This window comes from Oreochromis aureus, linkage group 3 (genome assembly GCF_013358895.1).
Source record: "Oreochromis aureus strain Israel breed Guangdong linkage group 3, ZZ_aureus, whole genome shotgun sequence".
Taxonomy (NCBI): domain Eukaryota; kingdom Metazoa; phylum Chordata; class Actinopteri; order Cichliformes; family Cichlidae; genus Oreochromis; species Oreochromis aureus.
The window spans coordinates 19524837-19548690 of NC_052944.1; the positions used below are offsets into that span (position 1 = coordinate 19524837).

The following is a 23854-nucleotide window of genomic DNA, read 5'->3' on the forward strand; positions in this document are numbered from 1 at the left end:
CATTGTGGTGGGGGGCGGCATCACAGGCATCGGCAAAAAACCCCCAAAACAAAACAAAAAAAATCGCTCATACTCATGCTGCCCCGACATCAGCCAGCGCATATTGGGAAAGTCGTAGGCAACGATCGGTTTTCTATTGCCTATTTGCTGGGAGTAAGGGCGCCCTCCGTTTGCGAGGTGCGCCTGCTGCTTGCGGCACAGGGAGGAGAGGGCGGGGCGGTGCTGGATTCTCTGGCTGGCTGGAGCAGCATCTAATAATCAACTCGCAAAATAAAACAAAATAAAAACAAACCAACAAACACGAAAACACCAGACATCATGATACAGACTTATAATTTGCACCGATGTTTTTTCGAAATTCTATACGCGAAAAGTGAGCGCGAGAGCCCTCGGTACGCCTGCTCGCTGCGGAAGTCAAAGTAAACTTTATTGTCATCTCCGCTACATACAGTACAGCATATAGAGAGACGAGACGACGAGGCTCCAGTTACAGCAGTGCAAATAAACAAACAATAAATGTAAGAAGAGTAAGAAAATAAATATACACTTTAGGACTAGGGGTAAAGGGATCAATAACAATTTAAAATTTATAATTAATTTACAGTTTGATGATTTAAAGTCTCACACACAATCTGTCGAAGGGGGGGGGGGGGGCTGCTTCCAAATAGAGCACATTTCATTCATAATGATGTAAATCCAAGCCCATTATGTATTCATGATTTGAATCCTGGGTTGTGTGAAATCCCAGAAATACACTTTAGACAAAGTGAATCTGTGAACTAAGGTGCAGGTCTATTAGGTTATGTCGTGGTGATCCTCGAGTTGGGGGATTTGTACTGGAGTGGAAAATTAAAACCAATGGAAGATGGACAAGAAAAGTTCAAAGCCATCAGGTGCTCAGTTTAGAAAAAATAGAAAAGGAGAGAAGGAGAAATGAGCAAAAGATACAGGTAAGCAGATGTGTCATTGGATAATGGCAGGTCATCCTGAAACAATCAGAATCAGAATACTTTATTAATCCCTAAGGAAATAATGTGGGTTACAGTTGCTCCAAAAAGAAATGGTAAAAATAGTAACAGTAACAGACTAAACTCCAAACAATACATTATGTTACAGATTTTAATATTAACTAGTCATTGTCAGTTGTTGATTTGTCCTTTCTCATTGTATGACAAATTATGATAGCTGTTTGGTAGCCGTTTGCATACTATGCATACTCTCTCTCTCTTCATATGTGTGTGTGTGTGTGTGTTTCTCTGGTGAAATTCAGCATGGTTCCGACAACAGTTTTATGTTAATGTATAATCCTTAATATGTTTTATGTGCGTGTGTGTGTGGGGGGCGACAGAGGGCGTGTTCGCCCGGGGCGCCAAACAGGCTAGGACCGCCACTGGGAATCCGTGTACCTGCTCTCACTTAATGTTTGGTGGTTGTTGAAATAGTTTTGTGAGCTTTAAACTGAGAATCTGGCGTTTCTGGCAAAACACAGTTATATTTAAAAGTCAATTCAGGATTTAATGAATCGATATCGCTTTATTCAAGCTACTCACCTCTCTCTTCCACCTGCACTTTCAACTGGACCATGGCCAATCAGAGAGGTCCCGCCCCTGACTATCTCTGATTGGTTTAGTCCACGATAGGGGCATAATGTGTGTCTGTTGTTGACCACACGGAGAGTTGCAGAGTTTTTTTTTTTTTGTTACCCGAGCAGTGCGACCAAATATATTTTTTTAGTCGCACCACTGAAAAATTTGCTCGCATTTGCGACCAAATTGGTTGCACTCTAGAGCCCTGCTTAGATACACATGTATACATACATACACACGCATAGCGACAGAGATAAAAATACAGAGATGTGTGTACACATGTATACATGCATACATACACACAAGCAACTATTAATATAATTGCAATATAGATTGATATATACATAACAAATCTATAAGCATGTACATATAATTAATGTGTTATGAACACGAAAGATAGTCAAAATTCTGACAGTGATGATAACAATAAGAAATTCACCAGACTATGCCTGTTAAGAGATCCACAGCCTACAGGTCTTCAATGGGGTCCCCAGGAAAAAAATTGTAAATGTAAAATAATAAAATAAATATTCTTCTGTAGTAATAACAAAGTATAACATAAATTATTCTGTAGCAATTACACAAGAATATCCAGTAATGTCACTGCCTACAATTAAACACATTCACTTACCGAAAATCGGGGGCATCTGCTGTGGCAAATGTGTGCAAGCCTTTGACCACAAACTTAGTCACTGCTCGGTGACATTCGTCTATATGGGCAGGGAGTTTAGTTCTTTGATCATTAATATGCAAATTCTCATGACCATTGATCAACAACCACTGATGAATGGCCATGAGTACCATTTACACAGAGTTGGGGAATGGCTGCAATCACAGCATTGTAAGATGGCGAAAGATGTACCCTCAAGCCCCCTCCTCGATTCAGAGATGGTCTTTCCCTTTACATGTAAATGGCCTCCTTGACTCCGCGCTCAACCCAGCGCTTCTCTCTGTCCAGGGTGTGTACATCCTCATTGTTGAATGAGTGTCCACTGGCCTGTAGGTGTAAATAGACTGCGGAGTCCTGGCCTGACAAGGTGGCTCTTCTGTGTTGTGCCATCCACTTTGCCAGAGGATGTTTGGTTTCCCCGATGTATAAATCCTGGCAATCCTCCTAGCACTTAACAGTATACGCTATATTACTCTGTTTGTGTCGGGGGACCCGATCCTTGGGGTGTACCAATTTTTTTAAGAGGTTTAAAAGCCACACAGACTCAGTGTTTAGAAAAAATGCGTCTCAGCTGTTCCGATACTCCTGACACATACGGGATAACTACGGGTTTTCTCTTAGGCAGAATCAAACTTTGGGGATTTACTTACCTGGATGATTGATGTATCAAGTCAAAGTTACCGTGAGTAGTTTGTTTGCGAGCATGATAATGGGTCCCAAGACAGGAAGTGGACGTTGAAAGGAATAGCTAATCAGGCCAGGGAACAGGTAAAGTGGTACGGAGATCAGAGCAATTGTAAGAGAGGAGAGGTGAGTCAAAATGGAGCAAAAACAGGTTCGCAGTGAGTTTGAGTAAGAGATGTTGGTGTACTATAACTGAAGTAATGTTGTTAAGTCCTTAAAGTCATATTCTTTTATTGTCATGACTGTATTTGAAGCTATTTTTATTTTTGTATGATACCTGATTTATATGGAATATGACTGAAGTAAACTAAAGTCTAAAATACTTAGTCATTTGTTTTATAGTAATTTAACATTATATAATTCACATATAAAACTATGAATTGTAATTTTAAATGGTTTAAAAGTATGTAGAATAGCATATGTAGGCAAGTATATTTCTCCTTTTTTATCAAGAAGCAAAGACAAAAAGGAAAAAAAAAGAAACAGGGCAGGGTTCGGTGGTTGAATCAACCGTCCCCACCAATGCCAAAACCAAATCTACGCCTTTGTTTGAGAGTATTCTGCGGCCTACTTGTCCGAAAGTAGAGGCACATAAGAGAGGATGGTCAGTTCATGAAGGTGTCACAGCTGAGCAGCCTGTGTGTTTGTGGAGTGGACCCAAGTACAGACATAAGATAAGATCGCTCTTTATTGTCATTGCACAGTCATACATAGTACAATAGTACAATTAAAGCTGAAAACTGTCCTACGTCGGCACTACATATAACACAACATGACGCGATACGACACATCACAACGCAACACAAACAACACAACACAGTATATTAAGTTAGTAATAAAAAAAGAAGAATAAGTGTATGTGTATTGCACACTGTTATTATTGCACATTAATTATTATTGCACCTTGTTATAAATATAAATATTATTATTGTTATTGTTTTACTGTTGTTATTCCCCAAAAAAAAAAGTCAGGGAGGTAGCCAATCAGGTCAGCTATTTGCATTGATTAGGGCTATTGCCCTGTAATAAAAGCTGTCCTTGAGTCTGTCTGTCCGGGACCTCAGCAGCCTGAACCTCCTGCCAGACGGCAGCAGCTTAAACACCTGGTGTCCTGGGTCTGTACAGTCCCGTAGGATGCTGCGTGCCCTCTTGAGACAGTGAGTGCTGTACAGGTCCTTCAGGGAGGGAAGAGGATGTCCAATGATTTTTTGGGCCATATTGATGACCCTCTGGAGTGCCTTTCTGTGTGCTGTGGTGCAGCTGGAGAACCATACACTGATGCAATATGTCAGCACACTTTCAATGGAGCAGCGGTAGAAGACGGTCAGCAGCTCCTTCTTCAGGTCCATTTTTCTGAGGATTCTCATAAAATGGAGACGCTGTTGGGCCTTCTTTAAAACCGCAGAGGTGTTAGAGCTCCATTGGAGGTCTGTGTCTATGTGCACACCCAGAAACTTGAAACTGGACACCCTTTCCACACACTCCCCGTTGATGCTGACAGGCTGCAGCTCAGACTTCCTCCTAATGAAGTCAACTACCAGTTCTTTTGTCTTGGTGGTATTGAGGTCCAGGTTGTTATTTACACACCAATCTGACAGCCTCTGAACTTCAGCTCTGTACGCCGTCTCATCTCCCCCAGAGATGAGCCCCACCACGGTGGTATCATCTGCAAACTTGATGACTGTGTTGTCTGGGTGGGTACTAACACAGTCATGTGTGTACAGAGTGTACAGTAGGGGACTCAGTACACAGCCTTGTGGAGAGCTGGTGTTAAGGCTGAGGGCTGAGGAAAGATGAGGCCCCACTCTAACTCTCTGTACACGGTCTGAGAGGAAGTCTCTGATCCAGCGGCAGGTGGTAGAAGGAAGTCCGATTTCCAGCAGTTTAACTATTAGTCGTTCCGGGAGCATTGTATTGAAAGCAGAGCTAAAGTCAACAAAGAGCAGCCTGGCGTAACGGCCCTGCACTTCCAGGTGAGAGATGGTGGTGTGGCGCGTTGTAACAATGGCATCTTCAGTTGATCTGTTAGCTCTGTTTGCGAACTGGAGCGGGTCGAGTGTGGGTGGCAGGCAGGACATGATGTGACGTCGGACCAGTTTCTCGAAGCACTTCATTATAACAGGTGTTAGGGCAACTCGGTAGTCGTTGAGGCTGCTAATGTTAGTACGCTTTGGCAGTGGGACAATTGTGGCTGACTTTAGGCACGGCGGGATGCAGGACTGGGACAGTGAAGTGTTGAAGATCTTAGTGAAGACCCCAGCCAGCTGGTCTGGTTCAAGGTTCAAGGGTTCAAGGTTCTTTATTTGTCACATGCATAGTTATACAAGTATAACACACAGTGAAATGTATCCTGACATGCTCCTCGACACGTGCAAAAACATTGGGGTGTAGAGGAATAACATTATAAATATATATATATATATATATATATATATATATATATATATATATATATATATATATATATACATTGGGTGAATGTGCAGTAGATAAATACATGCAGTAGTAGCATGTATTTATTTGATTTGATTTTTGGTTGTTACAGATGGGACAGACATGACTGGGGGATAGGACAGGGAGGAAGAATGAAGGAAAGAGAGGGAGAGAAAGAAAAATAGAGGGGAGAAGAGATGGTTAGAAAGGGAGGAAGAAAGAAAAAGAAAAACCAACAAAACACCTGGATCACCTGTATGGAAATAAGAAAAAACAGAAGAGAAAACAAACAAGAAAGAGCAACATAATAAATACAACACCATCGCAATAAACTAGCTAACAGTAGATAACAGTAGATACTAAATATTACATGTTATTGTGCAGTACGCAAAATCGACAGCGCACAATGTGCTTTGAGGTAGCAACCAAGAAAGGTGTAGTTTGTGTCAGTGAACACCCGTGTGTACACCTGTGTGGATCGGCACGCTTGTATTCAAAAGCCATTGCCCCGTCCCCCAGGGCATGAAGCAGGTATGGAGGAGATCCAGGCCCCAGAATACGAGGACCCAAGGAGGACCATCAGGGGGCCAACCGTGCCAGCCTCCTGGGAAGAGCTGAGGAGAGCCCCAAACGAGAGGTCACCCAGCAGCCACGGAGCAGAGGCCAGAGGGGGTTGTGGTGACGTGCCCGCAAGAAAACTTTTAACATGAAACATGACGTAACCTGAACAGAATCATGAGGTACCTGGAATCTGACATGACATGGGGGAAGGAAAACAGACGCACTGACAATGAACAGAGAGAGACGGAGAACTAAAATATACAGGAGGGAAATGAGGAAAGTGGAAACACCTGGGGAGACACGGCTGACACAAATAATTATGAAGATAAAGGGAAAAGTAAAACTAAGCACCTTGAACATAGAAACAAGACTTTCAAAATAAAACAGGAAACATGGAGAGACATGAACTGGGACATTCAAGCTTCACACAAGAGGCAGAGGGAGACAGAAGAGAGAGACAGAAGGGGAACGTAGATGAGGAAGCATAGAAAAAACATAAACCAGACTAAAACTCAACCAAGACAAACTAATAATAATACTAGAACTTAATGTTATCAATACAAAATAACTCAACTCTACCTTTAACTTAAGAATAGCACATGAATGTAACATAATATTAACATATGAAATACACAATAAAAAATAAACGATGGGCCACAGACCCAGCCCCTGACAGAAGGTCCAGACGAGTGTGCAATTAATCCAATCTGAGATGATCCGTGAGTTAAACAGGGAGGCAGGCAGGTGAGAATGGAAGTCCAGACCGTACCAGATCTATGACTGAGATGGCAGCAGGTAAGTGTAGAAAGGAACTGTAGACTGGGGGAGAGAATGTCAGTGGATAAAACTAGAGACAAGAAAAAGCAAGGTGAGTTTAAGCACGAAGATAGCAAAAACATGAATTGTTCGACACTAACGCTGGTTACCAGACGTTCTGGTGAACAGTAGTTGTCACAGCTGGACTTAAATGCTGCTGCGTTAGTCAGCTCCCGTTCTCTCTCGAGAGTTGGTGCGGCTCCCAAGACAGAACAAGGACAGCTCTGCCCAGAGGAGGAAACATGACACACAGTGGAAAAACCCTGTCACTCACATGGACCATAACAGATGACATTCTTAGGAATAGTTAGAGCTGTAAAGAGAAAATAAGTAGGTGGACCTCGCACAGATGATAAGCTGACCGAGACATAGAGTTGCAGGTACACTGGGATCCAGCAGCTCAATAAGTGTGAAAGGCGATCTGTAATTGGACTTCAGATGGTCTAACTGAGGTGCAGTGCCAAATAGCATGCAGGTAAATGTCAGGGATGTTTTGAGTGCACAGTTTACATTTGTTTGATTCACAAACATATGATTCACATACATGTGACAAGTAGTCTCCACATTGCCATACGTGGCATTAATTAGCCACATGTGGCATCATCTTTTTACAGTAAATGGCACACCCACCACTGAAATAATAAAATACCACAAGACACAAAAATAAAAACTAATGCACAGTAAACAAGGAACAAACAAGGAAAAACCCAAAGGAAACAAAGAAAAGGAAAAGAGCAGGTTTGATGGTAATGTCAGTAGACAGCAGGCGTAGCAGAACCACATGAACGTGGAGGAGGAGTAACAATTTTTGCAGCTTTGCTCCCACAGTGGATTCCAATTTAAAATTCAATGCGTGATTGATTGAAGAGCGGATTTTCGGTTTTGATTCAAGGTTTTTACACAAAAATTCATTAATAGTATAGGGATTACAACTTTTTTATACAACAAGTAAATCACACATAGATGTTCACACTCGTCTGTGTGAAAAGAAAATCACACAATCAAAGAGCAGAATCTGCTCTAACAGACTGATTTTGAAGGATTACAGCTCTGCGTGTTCAACCGCTAAGTTAATGGCATCTGGTTAAGTTATGTGAAAGGAATGAACCACAGAACTCTCGATTGTTCATTGTCTTAACTAAGAAAATGGCAATGAATCAGTTATTCAGGAAGTAAATGCTTTTGTTTCATATTTCACTGACGTGTCATAAGCTCAGAGGAACATATATAAAACCTGAACAAATTAGTGGCATCACACAAGAACAGGGAGCAGTCACTTGAAGCAGCGCCTCACACATTAGACCATTGCTTGGGGTAAGTGCATTGCTTTATATATAGTCCATATATATATTTCTTATTGTAACTATAAAATAAATTATTGCTATTTATTTAAGCTATTTTTGCTCATGATTTTTTCATTTTTTTAAATGAAATGCAGTTTAAAAAATTGTTTAGTTTTTTTGTTCTAGTCATGCTACAGAACAACAGAACCACACAGGATTCTTAAAAAATTGATTTAATTAAATATTCTTCAATAGTATTTTAAAAGTGAACAATTATCCGTAACAGGATTAGATTTCATAATCAGGGTAAATAAGTGTAGTGTTATGGTTAATGATAGCAGTTGAGGGTTTTGGTGATGTTCATTCATTCATTTTAGCATTGACCAACATAGTCAAAAACAGCAGCACAAATCAGTTTTGATTTTCAAAAAGAAAACCGAATTGCAAATATCCTAACTAAGGAAAAGGTTAACATGTGCTTAAAATTAATATAATATACCTACAGATTTGAAAGTATATTAATATGTTTGTTGTTGTTTATTGCTGTGTAAATACTTGTACTGTCAAATACTACAGGTTCAGGAACCAGCCATAATGGGCCACAAACAAATCTTTAAAGTTTTATTGACATTTATAGGTAAGTTAATCCTTTATGAAAAAAAAGAATACAAATCCAAAAGAGAGCTTTATAAAAAGCATTTAATATTCTCATTTTTGCATACAGTGGTAATAAAGCTTTTGAGTACACCAGTTACTGCCACAACAACTGGAGTTTCAACAACATTTGGAAGTTCGACTACTATTGGTGTGTCAACCACGACTGGAGGTTCAACCATAACTGGGGAAACTACAATTGAAGGATCAGCGATGACTGAGGCATCAACAACAACTGGAGTTTCAACAACAACTGTTGGTTCAACAACTGTGAGCACTACAACATCGATGATGACTGCACTTACAAATATAACTTCAGTGACTCCTACAACCACCACACCTGTAATCAGTAAGCAATATTTAATGTTATTATACTTTAAAGTCACAATATCTTAAAACTGTTTGTTAAAGCAACGGTTTGTTTTCTTTTCCTGGCATTTACAGTGGCTTCAAACACAACTGTGAGCACTACAACACCAATGATGACTACAGTTACAAATGCAATCACAGCAAATGTTACAAACACCACACCTGTAACAAATACATCTACGGTGCCTACAACAGCTTCAACTACACCTGTAAACACTACAACAGCAATGATGACTGCAAATACAAACACAACCACAACGACTCCTACAACCAGCACACCTGTAACAACTACAACAGCTGAGCCAGTAACACGAGTATTACTGACATTCACCTCAAATGAAACATTCACACAAGACTTGGCTAATTCTACATCTACAGCATTTATAAATCGAAGCAGGCTCATAGAGACAACAGTAAGTATCTTTCTTAAAATGTCATAGCCAACCATATGCATCCAAATTAAACATGAGTGTAGTAAATTTCCCATCATAGTTAGAATCTGACTGCATAATTCGTATTGTTGAGTTTAATAATAATTAACAAAATAAAATTAGAAAGGAAACGGGTTCAATATGTGACCAAAGAAATGGAAATTGTACGAACAGTAAATAAAATGATGTATTATTGCATAAATACATATTGCATCATGAATAGAATATTTGTTTATGAAAATAAAGAAGCACAACCCTACAAATATAGCACATATATTCAAAGATTGTTTTGTGTGTTTCTGCAGCTTACACCTTTTTACAATGCAACATTTGATTCATTCCAGTCATTGAGAGTGGTTGCATTCAGGTAACTTTTTTATATACAGATGGAATTTTACAAATATGTGTCATACATTAACAAAAAAAGTTACAATATTTTTGTTTATTCATTTTACAGAAATGGATCCATTATCAGTGACATTGAAATACGGTTTGCATCTACATCAGTGCCTAATGTAACTGAGATTGCAAATGTTTTGATCAATGCAGCCTCAAACATAACAGCCTTCAACATTACCACAACCTCTGTTGTTGTCCGTGAAATAGTAGCTTCAACTACAACTGTGAGCACTACAACACCAATGATGACTACAGTTACAAACACAACCACAGCAAATGTTACAAACACCACCACACCTATAGCAAATACATCTATGGTGCCTACAACAGCTTCAACTACACCTGTAAACACTACAACACCAATGATAACTACCCCTACAAACACAACCACAATGACTCCTATAACCAGCACACCTGTAACAACTACAACAGCTGAGCCAATAACAGGACTATTGCTGACATTCACCTCAAATGAAACATTCACACAAGACTTGGAGAATTCTACATCTACAGCATTTATAAATCGAAGCAGGCTCATAGAGACAACAGTAAGTATCCTTTTGAAGTTTCATACCCAAACATATGCATGCACATACGCACATAACTTTAAAAAAATATAAGTCATTTTAGTATGGCATTACATGTATATGATTGCATAGAGTGAGCAAGAGACAATTGGAATTATTCACATGATCACAGCAGTATAAACAAATGTGCAAGCACATATCATTTTGTATTACTGGATCATGTTTTAAATTTGAATTCTTTTGAGAAGTCCTGCAAAATGGTATGCTTTTAGTAGCATTTGTGTGCTGTTGTTGAGTTTTTTCAAAAGAAGAAAATATTTAGTTAGAAAAGAAACAGATTGAATACTGTATGTGAGCAAAGAAATTGGAATTGTATGATTAGTAAACAAAACTGGCAAATGACTTTTGCATCATAAATGCAATGTTTACTTTGGAAAATAAAGAAGCACAAACCCTAAAAATATAGCAAATATATTCAGAGATTATTTTGTGTTTCTGCAGCTTACACATTTTTACAACGCAGCATTTAAAACGTTCCGGTCACTGAGAGTGATTTCATTCAGGTAATTCCATTTTTATATACAGATGGAATTTTACAAATATGCGTCATACATTAATGAAAATAAAACGATATTTTTGTTATTCTTTTTGCAGACGTGGATCAATTATCAATGACATGAGTATTGGGTTTGCATCTTCAGCTGTGCCTAATTTAACTGAGATTGCAAATGTTTTGATCAATGCAGCCTCAAATATAACAGCCTTCAATGTTACCACAGACTCTGTTGTTGTCCGTGAAATAGGTAAGCGATATTATTTAATGTTATTATACTTTAACCTCACAATATCTTAAAACTGTTTGTTAAAGCAACGGCTTGTTTTATTTTCTTGGCATTTAACAGTAGCTTCAACTACAACTGTGAGCACTACAACACCAATGATGACTACAGTTACAAACGCAACCACAGCAAATGTTACAAACACCACACCTATAGCAAATACATCTATGGTGCCTACAACAGCTTCAACTACACCTGTAAACACTACAACACCAATGATAACTACCCCTACAAACACAACCACAATGACTCCTACAACCAGCACACCTGTAACAACTACAACAGCTGAGCCAGTAACACGAGTATTACTGACATTCACCTCAAATGAAACATTCACACAAGACTTGGCTAATTCTACATCTACAGCATTTATAAATCGAAGCAGGCTCATAGACACAACAGTAAGTATCTTTCTTAAATGTCATAGCCAACCATATGCATATTATCAAAAAAAGAAAATACAAGCCAGTATATTATTGCAGTATATGTGCATAATGACAGATTTCTTTGTATTTTTGATCTTCTTTACAAATATTTAGAATTTTCTTTTAAAATAAAAGTGTAGTAAATTTCCCATCATAGTTTGGAACCTGATTTGATAGTGAAAATTAGAATAATTTGCATGATCTTCACATTAAAAACAAATGTGCAAACACATTTAATTTTGTATTTTAAAAAATGTGAGTGCTTCTGACAAGTCCTGTTAAATGGTCTGCTTTTATCAGCATTTGAGTGCTGTTTTGCTATTTTTTTTCCAAATGATTTAAAAAGTAAAATGAAAAGGGAAATGGATTCAATATGTGAGAATATTTAGATATTCAGAGAATATTTTGTGTTTCTGCAGCTTTCACCATTTTATAGCATGGCATTTAAATCATTCCGCTCACTGAGAGTGATTTCATTCAGGTAATTTCTGTTTTATATATAGATGGAAATTTACAAATACAATAATAATAATAATAATAATAATAATAATAATAAGAAGAATAATAATAATAAGACAATGATGAAAATAACACAATATTTTTGTTTATTCATTTTACAGAAGTGGATCAATTATCAATGAAATTAACATTGGATTTGCATCTTCAGCAGTCCCTAACATAACTGACATTGGAAATGTTTTGATCAATGCAGCCTCAAACATAACAGTCTTCAACATTGACACTGCCAGTGTTGTTGTCAATGGCACAAGTAAGCAATGTTTCATGCGATCATATTAAAAAGGAATTGCAATATCTTAGAACCATTTGTTAAAGACTTTCCCCCCCCTTCCCATTTACAGTGGTGAATAGTGGAGTGATCCACAAGAGCAGTCTCCTCACAGCATCCTGTATGGTGCTGCTGTCATGGCTCATGTCAGGCCACCAATAACATGTCCTGATGCTCTTGTGGAATTCCTTTTGGAAATGTCTGCTGTGATTGGCTATGAAAAAAGGACGTTGTTCACACTGAAAATCCAAGAGGACCTGGTAAAGTGCAAAGGATGGCTTCACAAGAATTAGATATTAAATTGGGTAATACACACAACAATAATGAAGCATATTTGTAAAAGCGCATCTACTTCATCATTGCATAGTAAGTAGGAGCTGGAATCCCATCTATGATGGAAATAACTGGATCCACTGAAAGGTTAATGAGTGTAATGTGTGTCATTAATGAGTAATACCATATGAAACTGAGATAAGAATTTGTGATCTGTAATCTCTGCACTCCTCACTGCACAGCTCCTCCATCAAATGGACAGTTTGACTGACTGTGGGATAAACCTGAAACATAAGCTATGTGAATAACGTCCTGTATGATTACCCAATTATGTTTCATATGTTTAAATCTATTTATAGTGTGTGTGAATTTGCATTTATTTTGTATCATTACAATACAGCATAGTAATAAAAAAATACAAGTAGGTTACGCAGTTAGAATACCCCCGAATGTATAGACTACATCAATGCCTTTTTCCTTTTAAAGAAGGTCCAAAGAAAGTCTGTCATGATATACTGAAACTGCTTGCATTAAACGAATTGAAGATCTATACAGAGAATTGAGCTCTGCTCTCTTTATTTAAACTTTTCTTTTTTTAACCATCAGCTCTCCTCAGTACTGTCAGTGTTGTTCAGGATGATAAAGATAAAACATACACCCAAAGGTATTGAGACATGTAATGTTGCTATATAGATTACTATTGATTATTGACTTCAGGGCCTTTTATTAATTGCCTTGAATCGCTTAATTAAGGGCAACTATACACAAGCTCAAAAACACTTTTTTGGATGGAGCAAGAAGACCACTCATGATATCAAGTGAACTGCAGAGGTACAAACTTAATACCAGAGAATAGACTTGAACAAATGCTGTGTCATGTAAGGTGCTGTGGCAGGCAGGACCCAAATGCAGGACACAGTGTGCACAGGAATAACTCAAAAAGTCAGCTTTATTTGCTGTGAGAAAAAGAGACAAAACCTAAACTCACGAAAAGAAAACCTAAACTGGAAACTCGAAGCTAAGAACTTGGGAAAAAACTAGGAGAAGCCAGGGATAAAAGGAACACAGGAGAATGTATAGCAATGTGAGATGATGTGACAATGGCCAGAGGACAACCCAGGGCTTAAATACACAGAGGAAACAAAGGAAGTAGAAACAGATGGGAAGCACAGCTGGGAGAGATCTATTATGTGACGGCTGTGTGCAGGCAGGAAAAGGACCCAAAGTGCAGACTCTGGAGACAGACGTGAACTCAAAAAACAGCTTTAATGCTGAACTCAAAGTAACAAACTTCCAAAGTGCAAAAATAAACTCAGGCAAGCAGACAGAAACACACAGCATAGTAAACGGTAGATCGCGACAATGACAAACTGAAACACAGGGCTTAAATACATAGAGGGAGCAATCAGGGAATGGGCAACAGGAGGGAAACACAGCTGGGGCAAATCAGGACTAACGAGACAAGGAAAGCAAAACCAGATACACTAATATGAAACACGGACTTTCAAAGTAAAACAGGAAACATAACACAGAGACGCGAACTTAACAAGGGGATACAGCCGACAGGGGAGACAGAGCAACTATAGAACACAGAGACATAAACCATAAGACGGAACTCTAAGAAACCAAAGACTAGAAAAGATAAATAATATAATAAACTCAACAGCCCTGGGTCAACGACCCAGGCATCCTAACAAGATCAAGCATAACAACACGGGGAGGAAGCAAAACTAAATACACTAACATAGGACGCAAGACTGTCAAAGTAAAACAGGAAACATGAGACAGGCACAGAGACACGGACTTGATACTGAGACAAGGAGACATGACTGATGAGGGAGACGGGGGATGGTCTGCACACAGGAGATGTATGAACATAGAGACAAGAGAAACTGCACATAAAATGTGGAATACAGTGTAGGCATAGCATAACATAACATAACAGAACAGAAACCTAGGGACTAGAAACTATTAAAGTATAATAAGAAAAACAACCAAGAGAGCCAGAACCATGAATAACAATGAATCAAAGAATATTACTTAAACCTGAAACACAAACACTGGGTCACAGACCCAGCACCATGATAACCTTAAGGAACAACTATACTTTCATATAAAAAGAACCCCCCTCAAAATAGTAACTAATACTCAAAATACTAATGAACATACATGAAAATGAAACCAATAAATAAACTAAGAACCAAACAGAGAATAATAAATAAACAGTTCTTTAACAGTTCCTCCTGTGAGCCTTTGGGGTCTGGTATTTTGTGGATTGAAGGGCGGTCACAAGTGGATGTTGTTGGGTTTAAGTCAACCCTGCTGGTAAACAGAAACTGTTACTGAAAGCAACCACACAGACACCACAATAGTTTTACTTGCAAAGGGAGCGTTGGAGAGCAGTGCTGCTACTCGCCTGTCCAAGCAACTCCAACTCCTCTGCGTCCGCCTCACTATTTTATTGACAACAGAGGTTACACATAATTCAGTTAACCACGTGACAGTTTTAAGCAGGCATGTGTGTGTGAGCAAAGTATACACCTGTGCGTGTGTGTGTGTCACTTCCTCACCCTGGTCACCTCTTTCAGCTTATCTGGTGCTACACAGAGATGTTCCCAAGCCAGCTGAGAGATATAATCTCTTCTGGATTTGCCCCTGAGTCACCTCCCGGAAGTATATACCCAGAATACCTCACCTAGGAGGCATCTTATTTAGTGGCCTGAACCACCTTAACTGGCTTGTTTTGATGCGGAAGAGCAGCCACTCAACTCCTCTCGAAAGATTGAGCTCCCCACCCTATCTCTAATGGAGAGCCCAGATACCCTTTGAAGAAAACTCATTTTCTTTGAAAATCCACTCATGGAAAAACTTGGTCATTCCATACATTCATATAGTCGGCCTCATTTTTGGGCACGTAACCCTGCTGAGCCAGGTTAAGCAACCTACTGCCTACAAAGTTTTGCACTGTAGGCACCAGGCATAATAGATGTATCACTTCATCTGTGTCTCTTCTTACAGTACATGTACACACCCATGAATTCATTATTGTCAGGCTGTCCTAAAGATTCCCTGAAAAACCTTCAGTTGATCCAAAATGCTGCATTGAGACTATTGACAGTGACTAGAAAGAGAGAGCATATTTGTCTGATTCTTCTTTCACTGGGTTTGTGATTGAAATTGTGATGCTGGTGAAGCAGTTAGTTGTTACTCTAACATATAACAGTCCTTTTGTTATTTGATGAACAAAAGATGATTTAAATTGCACAGTATTTTAAAATGTAGTTGCCTTCATTTACATGCTACCCTTCAAAGAAAAAACAAGATCCAGAACTGCTTTTGCCTTTTCTGGGCCTTAGTTAAAGAGGCTAACTGGAAAACTGTTTTCTGGTGTGATGACTAAAGATTTTTAATCTTTTTGAAAATTGTGGTTAAAGAAGACAGGGATGATCATTCATCGGGCAAGACATGGTCCTCGTGAGCGCACATCTCATAGGTGACTTGTGAGGACAACATCAGTGTGAAATTTCAGGGTAACATGTTAAATAGTCACATCAGAATGTAATTGGTACTCACTGGTCTCATTTTCCATTCAGAAGGTTATGAAAGGATCTTTTAAATAAAATCATGGTCTTTTTCCAAAGCTACCCTAGACATTTTCAGGCCTAAACAGCAAAGACGGTGATAAAAAAAAATTACAGAAAGAAAATTTCTGTGCACATAAATTCAACTCACTAAAGAAAACCCAAGCAAGAAACAAACAAATGATATAGAAAAAGAAATAGTGCTCATTGAAACAAACTTCCTTGAAACTTAATCCAACACTGAAATTGAATTTTTAGCAAGCTTCACTACCTGTTGACCTAAAATGGATTCAGTATTTAAATCAATTTGCATGGCTTATAACTACTTTGAATAACAGCTCGAGGTTAGAAATATTTATATTTATTATGACTTCCAAGGAAGTTCTTTTGTAATACAAAGTTCACCACTGACTCATGGAACAAAAGAAGGGTGTATGATAAGGGACAACGCAAATATATATTGACAGGTAGAATATTTGTTCTCCATTAAGGTCTTTCAGCTTTTCGGTTCGGTGTATATGTATGTGGACAGTTGCATAAGGTAAAAGGGTTGCAATTTAGACATATCACAGATAAACATCAGATGAGAATCAGTAACTTTTCAACTTCTATTCTCATTTTGGGTAAGTCAATTTCTTATTATTTCTACCGACATAGGTGAATGTCTTAGAAATGAAAAATAAGCACATATTTAAGAAAATTATTGATTTAAAGTTAGATTACAATCTAGAAACTCCCATATTTTTCTGTTTTTGCATGAGATTATCTACTGACATTGTTGTTTCTATGATACAACTTGTCATACTTGTGCAATCCAGCATGAAAGTTTAATGAAAATGACATGTTCTTCATTTTTGTGATTGAGTATTTCATGTTAAAAGGATTTTATGTGCTTTAATTTTCAGTACCGTAAAATTCAAGTATATATCATTCATAAATAGTCACTATTGTCCTTTGCAAGTTGAAATTTTTTGTTAGTGTGTACTCAAATATGACTCTTTGCATAAGTACTCGACTTCTTTTTTCTTCATATTTCGCATGACCAATATGCAAGTTACAGAAGTTCTGTGCCAAGTTACATAATTTGATTTATTTTGATAAAAGACTAGTGAAAATCTCATTTTTTAATTTTTAAAACCTTTTGACATACTCATGTATATAAACACACAAAGGTAATAAACATTGCCGCAGATTTCAATATCTTGGAAAAATGCCTTGAAAAGGAACAAACTATCATTTTTCCAAAAAATATATCTAGTCACTATTTGATAAATGAAGCTAAAATTTATCAGCTGTCATTATATATGTTTAAACTTTATACCGTCAAATTAATGCCAGTCAATCTATGCGATTTGGAGATGGTTGCGCAGCAAATGTTCCAAAAAGTAGCTGATTTGAGATGGAATAACTTAAATGTCATAAGCAAACAGGTAATGTACATGTTTACAAATCTTATTAGTTTGTGTTTGTTTGAACGCCACATCAGTGAAAACTGATGTTTAACAAAAGTAAAGTTTACATTTTGTCAAAGTTAAAACAGACAAAAACCACAAATAGCACAAAATGTTATAATTTCACAGTATTAGTGGTTACATCTTTTATGAGGGTTAACTACAGTGGATATTACTTTTTGATTTGACTGATTTTTTAAGCCCTGGTTTGGAGCTGGGATGAGACAAAATACCTTTGGTGTATATGAGGGATTTAGTATAAAACAATCTACCAAATCACACAAGCTGAGCAATGGACTGTTGTGATCTCATGTGAATAAACGAGCAGCCAGTTTATTAGTATTTATTTATTTTTTGTGACAACAGTGGAGAAATAAATGCATTATGTGAGTTATAGATTAAAAATATGTTTTCACATGGTGAATAAATGTATTGTTTAATTTTACAGGTTAAATGGAAAGCAGAATGATTGTTGAATGGCTTATATCTACGTTCTTGATTTTAATGGGTAAGATGGTGGCATATACAAACACAGCAACAATCATCCCTGTGAGATTCCTGTGATTTTCTGATCATTTACATCTATCACCTACAACACCAATGATCACTACTCCTACAAATGCAACCACAGCAAATCTTACAAGCGCCACACCTGTAACAAATACAACTACTGTGTCTACAACAGCTTCAACAACAACTGTGAACACTACAACACCAATGAGCACTACCCCTACAAACGGAACCACAACAAACCTTACAAGCACCACACCTGTAACAAATACAACTACTGCGTCTACAACAGCTTCAACTACACCTGTGAACGCTACAACACCAATGATCACTACCCCTACAAATGCAACCACAACAAATCTTACAAACACCACACCTGTAACAAATAAAACTACTGCGTCTACAACAGCTTCAACTACACCTGTGAACGCTACAACACCAATGATCACTACCCCTACAAATGCAACCACAACAAACCTTACAAGCACCGCACCTGTAACAAATACAACTACTGCGTCTACAACAGCTTCAACTACACCTGTGAACGCTACAACACCAATGATCACTACCCCTACAAATGCAACCACAACAAATCTTACAAGCACCACACCTGTAACAAATAAAACTACTGCGTCTACAACAGCTTCAACTACACCTGTGAACGCTACAACACCAATGATCACTACCCCTACAAATGCAACCACAACAAATCTTACAAACACCACACCTGTAAGAAATACAACTACTGCGTCTACAACAGCTTCAACTACACCTGTGAACACTACAACACCAATGATCACTACCCCTACAAATGCAACCACAACAAATCTTACAAACACCACACCTGTAAGAAATACAACTACTGCGTCTACAACAGCTTCAACTACACCTGTGAACGCTACAACACCAATGATCACTACCCCTACAAATGCAACCACAACAAATCTTACAAGCACCACACCTGTAACAAATAAAACTACTGCGTCTACAACAGCTTCAACTACACCTGTGAACGCTACAACACCAATGATCACTACCCCTACAAATGCAACCACAGCAAACCTTACAAGCACCACACCTGTAACAAATACAACTACTGCGTCTACAACAGCTTCAACTACACCTGTGAACGCTACAACACCAATGATCACTACCCCTACAAATGCAACCACAACAAATCTTACAAGCACCACACCTGTAACAAATACAACTACTGCGTCTACAACAGCTTCAACAACAACTGTGAACGCTACAACACCAATGATCACTACCCCTACAAACGCAACCACAACAAATCTTACAAGCACCACACCTGTAACAAATACAACGACTGCATCTACAACAGCTTCAACAACAACGCCCGGTTCAACTGCGGCAACAACAGCAACTGGTTCAACAACAACGGCAGCAGCAACAACAACATCATCATCAACAACAACAACAACAGCAACAACAACAACAGCAGTGGCAGTAGTTCGCGCACCAATTGTTGTTGTTGCAGCAGTTTTGGTTCAACCCTTTGTGCCTCAACTGGAAGATAAAAACAGCCCACAATTTAAGGCACTTGAGGAGCAAGTGGTAGTAGTGGTGAGTAAAATACTAAGATGGAATATTGTTAAAATTCCAGCTGATTACATCTACATTTGAATGAATTAATTAATTTCTACTTTGCTCCGCACAGTATGAAATCATCTATAGAGCTAGATATGGTTTACTTTTCAGCCGTGTAATTGTCATAGCATTCAGGTAAGATTTTTACTTTTGTTCATTTATAGCAACGCTAATCTTATTATCAGTAATTACAAATAATTAATGTTAATTTAACATATTTAATTAAGAACTGAGTTTTTCTATTTTTTCTTTAGACAAGCTGGGAGCAGAACACGAGCATCTACTACTGAAGCAGAAGTGCAGGTTGTTTTTAACAACACAATAACACCTGCAGAAATCCCACAGGCTGCAGATGTTCAAAAAACTTTAGTTCAAGCGGTGTCTAACCCCAACAACACTTTCAACCTCAGTATTGATAACACATCTGTTGTAGCAACCCAAGTAAACAGTGAGTAAACAGAAGTCACATATGCCACTCCTGAAGTGGTTTATTGTTATGCAATATACCTATTCATATTTAATATCATATAGAATTTATTATTGTTTGTTGCATGAACATCTTTCTAGTTATTTATTTAATTATTCTCTCAGATAACACCAACATAATTATCTAATGTGCTAAACAGTAGAGAGACTCCTTTAAATTAGATCCACCATGTATAAAAACAGCATTGTGTGTTTATGAAAAATGACTTTGTTTTTAATGGCTTTTTTTCTTCCTCTTTGTTTTCTACACCTGTAACAACTACCACTGCTGAGCCAGTTATAACAAAGGTGTTGCAGTTCACATCTGTTGGAGAGACATTTACACCTGACTTGCTGGACCGATCATCTCCAGCATTTAAAAATAGATCATCACTGATAGTGACAACAGTAAGTTTGTTCTCTTGAAGTCAAACAGTGGTTAAATGCATGCATTCACTTAAGCATACAGACTCACAGATCTTTGATTGTGTGTGTTTCTGCAGCTTGAACCTATTTACAATAAAACATTTTCTTCATACTACTCAATGGAAGTGACTCAATTCCGGTAATTTATTTTTTGTTTGATGATATATCATATAATATATAATACATAATGAATTCATGCAAGTAAAACAATATTTGGTTTATTCATTTTGCAGAAGTGGATCCATCATCACTGACATTGACATTCGTTTTTTATTTACGTCAGTGCCTAATAACACTGACATTGAATATGTTTTGATCAATGCAGCTCCAAACATAACAGCCTTTAACATTACCAATGTTGTTGTCAGTGACTCAGGTAAGCATTATTTAACATTAGGATATCTTAAATTCATAATATCTCAGAACTGTTTGTTAAAGCAACATTTTGTCTCATTTTTTTGGCATTTACAGCGGCTTCAACTGTGAACACTACAACACCAATGATGACTCCTACAACCACTACAACTGCAGCAACTACAACTGCTGAGCCTGTAAGAATACTGGTGGTGCAATTCAGATCTGTTAATGGGATATTTACAACTGACTTGCTGACTTCATCATCGACAGCGTTTAAACAACGATCCACACTGATAAAGACAACAGTAAGTTTTCTTCTTGCATTTGAATAATACTTAAGTGTATGTATTGTGAATAATTCCAGAGTATATACTTATATTGTCATATAACAGCATTTTGGTAGTGTACCATAAAAAAAATGTATGGCCATCTTTTTCTATCCATGCATTTATGAATCCCCTCCTAAAGTCAACAATTTTTCCATTTTTTCATAAGATTATACAGATTGAGATAAAGAAAAATCATATATGCAATAAACTATATACCAAAAACATTTCCATCATAAGCTAAACTGAAATAAAACTCCAAAGTAATTACTCCTCATGTCTCTATGTTTTTTCCAACTCATTGCTATGCTTTTGTAAGTGTTTAAAGAAAAAAGATATAACATAAAATTATATGCTAGCCATTCAAAAAATGGCTAGCAACAACTATCAATTGCACTATGATATTACATAATGCAAATAATATATCACAAATTACATGGTAGTAAAGAAGCACAACCCCAAAAAGCAAAGCATACATACTTACAGTTTGTTTATTCATATTTCTACAGCTTAAACCTTTCTACTTGGCAAGATTTCCTTCATTCCGCTTCATCAGTGTGACTGGATTCAGGTAAATTGTTTATGGTATAGAATTTTACAAATTTTTCAAGTAAATAAAGCAAACAAAACAAAGTTTGGGGGTTTTCCTTTTGCAGTAATGGATCCATTATCAATAACATGGACATTGGATTTGCATTGTCACTGGTCCCTAATGCAAAAGAGATTGCACAAGTTTTGATTGATGCAGCCAAGATAACACCCTTCGACATTGATATCAGTTCTATTCTTGTGGACGGCATATGTAAGATATATTTAACACAATCATGTCAAACATATTACTATATCGCAGAACAGTTTCTGAAAGGATTGCCTTGTTTTTTTCTTTTACTCAACATTTGCAACAGTGTCACATGGAGTGAGCCACAAGATCAGTCTCCTCACTGCGTCCTGTATGGTGCTGCTGTCATGGCTGCTGTCAGGCCAGCAATAACATCTGCGCTGATGCTCTTGTGAAATAACTTGAGGAAATGTCTCCTTTGACTGGGTATGAAGAAGGACTTTGTTCCAACTGAAAATCCACGAGGAGCTTCTGATGAAGAGCAATCATACCATGATTTAGAATTAGAAATTAACCTTTATGTTATCTACAAATATAAAGTGTAACATAATTTCAAGCAAAGGTGTCATTGATTGTCAGTTTATGAAGTGCTGTGATAAAGTCATGATGTAAGTTATTAATATCAGTGAGATCAAGTTTTTATCTCCTTTGCATCTCCTTTGCTTGTGACTCTGACAGTGAAAAAAATGAAAGTGATAATCAGGATAGCATCACCTCCCTTGGCATTCTAAACGATAAGGCATTATTAACTATAAGATGTGTGAAAATGTCCTGTATAGTTACCAGTCACTTTTACCAGTCAATATTTAAATATATTTCTTGTATGTATTGTATTGTATTATTGTATGTATTCTGATTGTATTGTATTGGATAATTATGGTAAAAATCAAAGTCTAAGTGATCCTGATGCACACATTTGAAATGAACTCTCCCTATAAAAATAATATAATATTAATATCACCTTTTTCTTTCTGAAGCAGGTTCTTCTGAAGTCTTTCATGATAAACTAAAGAAGCTTCAATTAAAGACATTGAACAAACCCTGCCATCTGTGTACCATCATTCATGTTTGTGTGATGTGATGGTACTGCAGCTTCCTCAAACACGAATGCTAGTTTAATTAGTGATTCTGAATTTGCCTTAGGTCTAAAGGCAGGATTATCTGCCTATCTGTCCACAGCGTACCCCATTTCAATGCTATTTTCAACTGATGAAAATAGCATTAAAAAAAACCCTGATCTCGCTGCTTCTTTTTTTTAACATCACACAATATCTCCAGGTCTCACACACTGAAATTGCACATCATTTTGCATCCTTCTTAAAATTTTTATTTTTTTACTGAAGCAACAACAGCACGGGACAAGGACATGCAACAAGGAAGGAAAACAGAAAACACACACACATATATACAAAATTATGTACCTGTACATACAAAGACGCAAAACTATACAAGCTTACAAACATATATAGACAAACATGCATACATGAGAAACAGAAATGAAATGAATGTATGGATATAAATCTCTTGTGTATAGTTATGTAACTATTGACTGTAAATGAAATTAAGGTATTAAAAGCCAATATTATTATAAGGCACGGAGGGAATTTGTTAGGAGAATCTAAGGACAGCTTGAGGTGGGATAGTCCAAGTCAAGAATTATGTTAGTGTAAGTAAAGCAGTTGGTGACTTCCAAAATTGGATTACCCATCATTATTTTCCTTATACTGTGGTTTGCCAGCTCTGAACCGGCTCAGAGCATTACCACCATAAA

General features: G+C 37.5%; 2 protein-coding genes across 2 annotated transcripts; both read left to right on the top strand.

Moving 5' to 3' along the window:
• Positions 1–8016: 8016 nt before the first annotated feature.
• LOC116330578 (uncharacterized threonine-rich GPI-anchored glycoprotein PJ4664.02-like) lies at positions 8017–13177 on the top strand. The gene is made up of 12 exons (XM_031752944.2): positions 8017–8064; positions 8610–8670; positions 8758–9036; positions 9132–9469; positions 9793–9854; positions 9945–10434; positions 10915–10976; positions 11068–11216; positions 11316–11653; positions 12097–12158; positions 12298–12446; positions 12538–13177. Exons 2-12 carry the CDS (start codon positions 8628–8630, stop codon positions 12624–12626), a joined length of 2061 nt encoding a protein of 686 aa, XP_031608804.2. The 5' UTR covers positions 8017–8064; positions 8610–8627; the 3' UTR covers positions 12627–13177.
• Positions 13178–18368: 5191 nt separating this feature from the next.
• LOC116333171 (mucin-5AC-like) lies at positions 18369–23127 on the top strand. Its single transcript, XM_039609536.1, has 10 exons — positions 18369–19866; positions 19961–20025; positions 20145–20338; positions 20654–20763; positions 20859–20920; positions 21015–21157; positions 21253–21443; positions 21974–22035; positions 22121–22266; positions 22370–23127. The coding sequence occupies exons 1-10, from the start codon at positions 18370–18372 to the stop codon at positions 22453–22455; spliced, it is 2556 nt and encodes an 851-aa protein (XP_039465470.1). The 5' UTR covers position 18369; the 3' UTR covers positions 22456–23127.
• The last annotated feature ends 727 nt before the right edge of the window (positions 23128–23854 follow it).

Bases quoted from the DNA above. Each gene is read 5' to 3' on its own strand.
- LOC116333171 (XM_039609536.1), top strand. From the start codon at position 18,370: ATGATCACTACTCCTACAAATGCAACCACAGCAAATCTTACAAGCGCC. The intron at 20,339-20,653 runs GTGAGTAAACAG...CTGCTGAGCCAG, and splicing joins TGTAGCAACCCAAGTAAACA to TTATAACAAAGGTGTTGCAG. The intron at 21,444-21,973 runs GTAAGTTTTCTT...ATATTTCTACAG, and splicing joins CCACACTGATAAAGACAACA to CTTAAACCTTTCTACTTGGC.
- LOC116330578 (XM_031752944.2), top strand. From the start codon at position 8,628: ATGGGCCACAAACAAATCTTTAAAGTTTTATTGACATTTATAG. The intron at 10,977-11,067 runs GTAATTCCATTT...TTCTTTTTGCAG, and splicing joins CTGAGAGTGATTTCATTCAG to ACGTGGATCAATTATCAATG. The intron at 12,447-12,537 runs GTAAGCAATGTT...TCCCATTTACAG, and splicing joins TGTTGTTGTCAATGGCACAA to TGGTGAATAGTGGAGTGATC.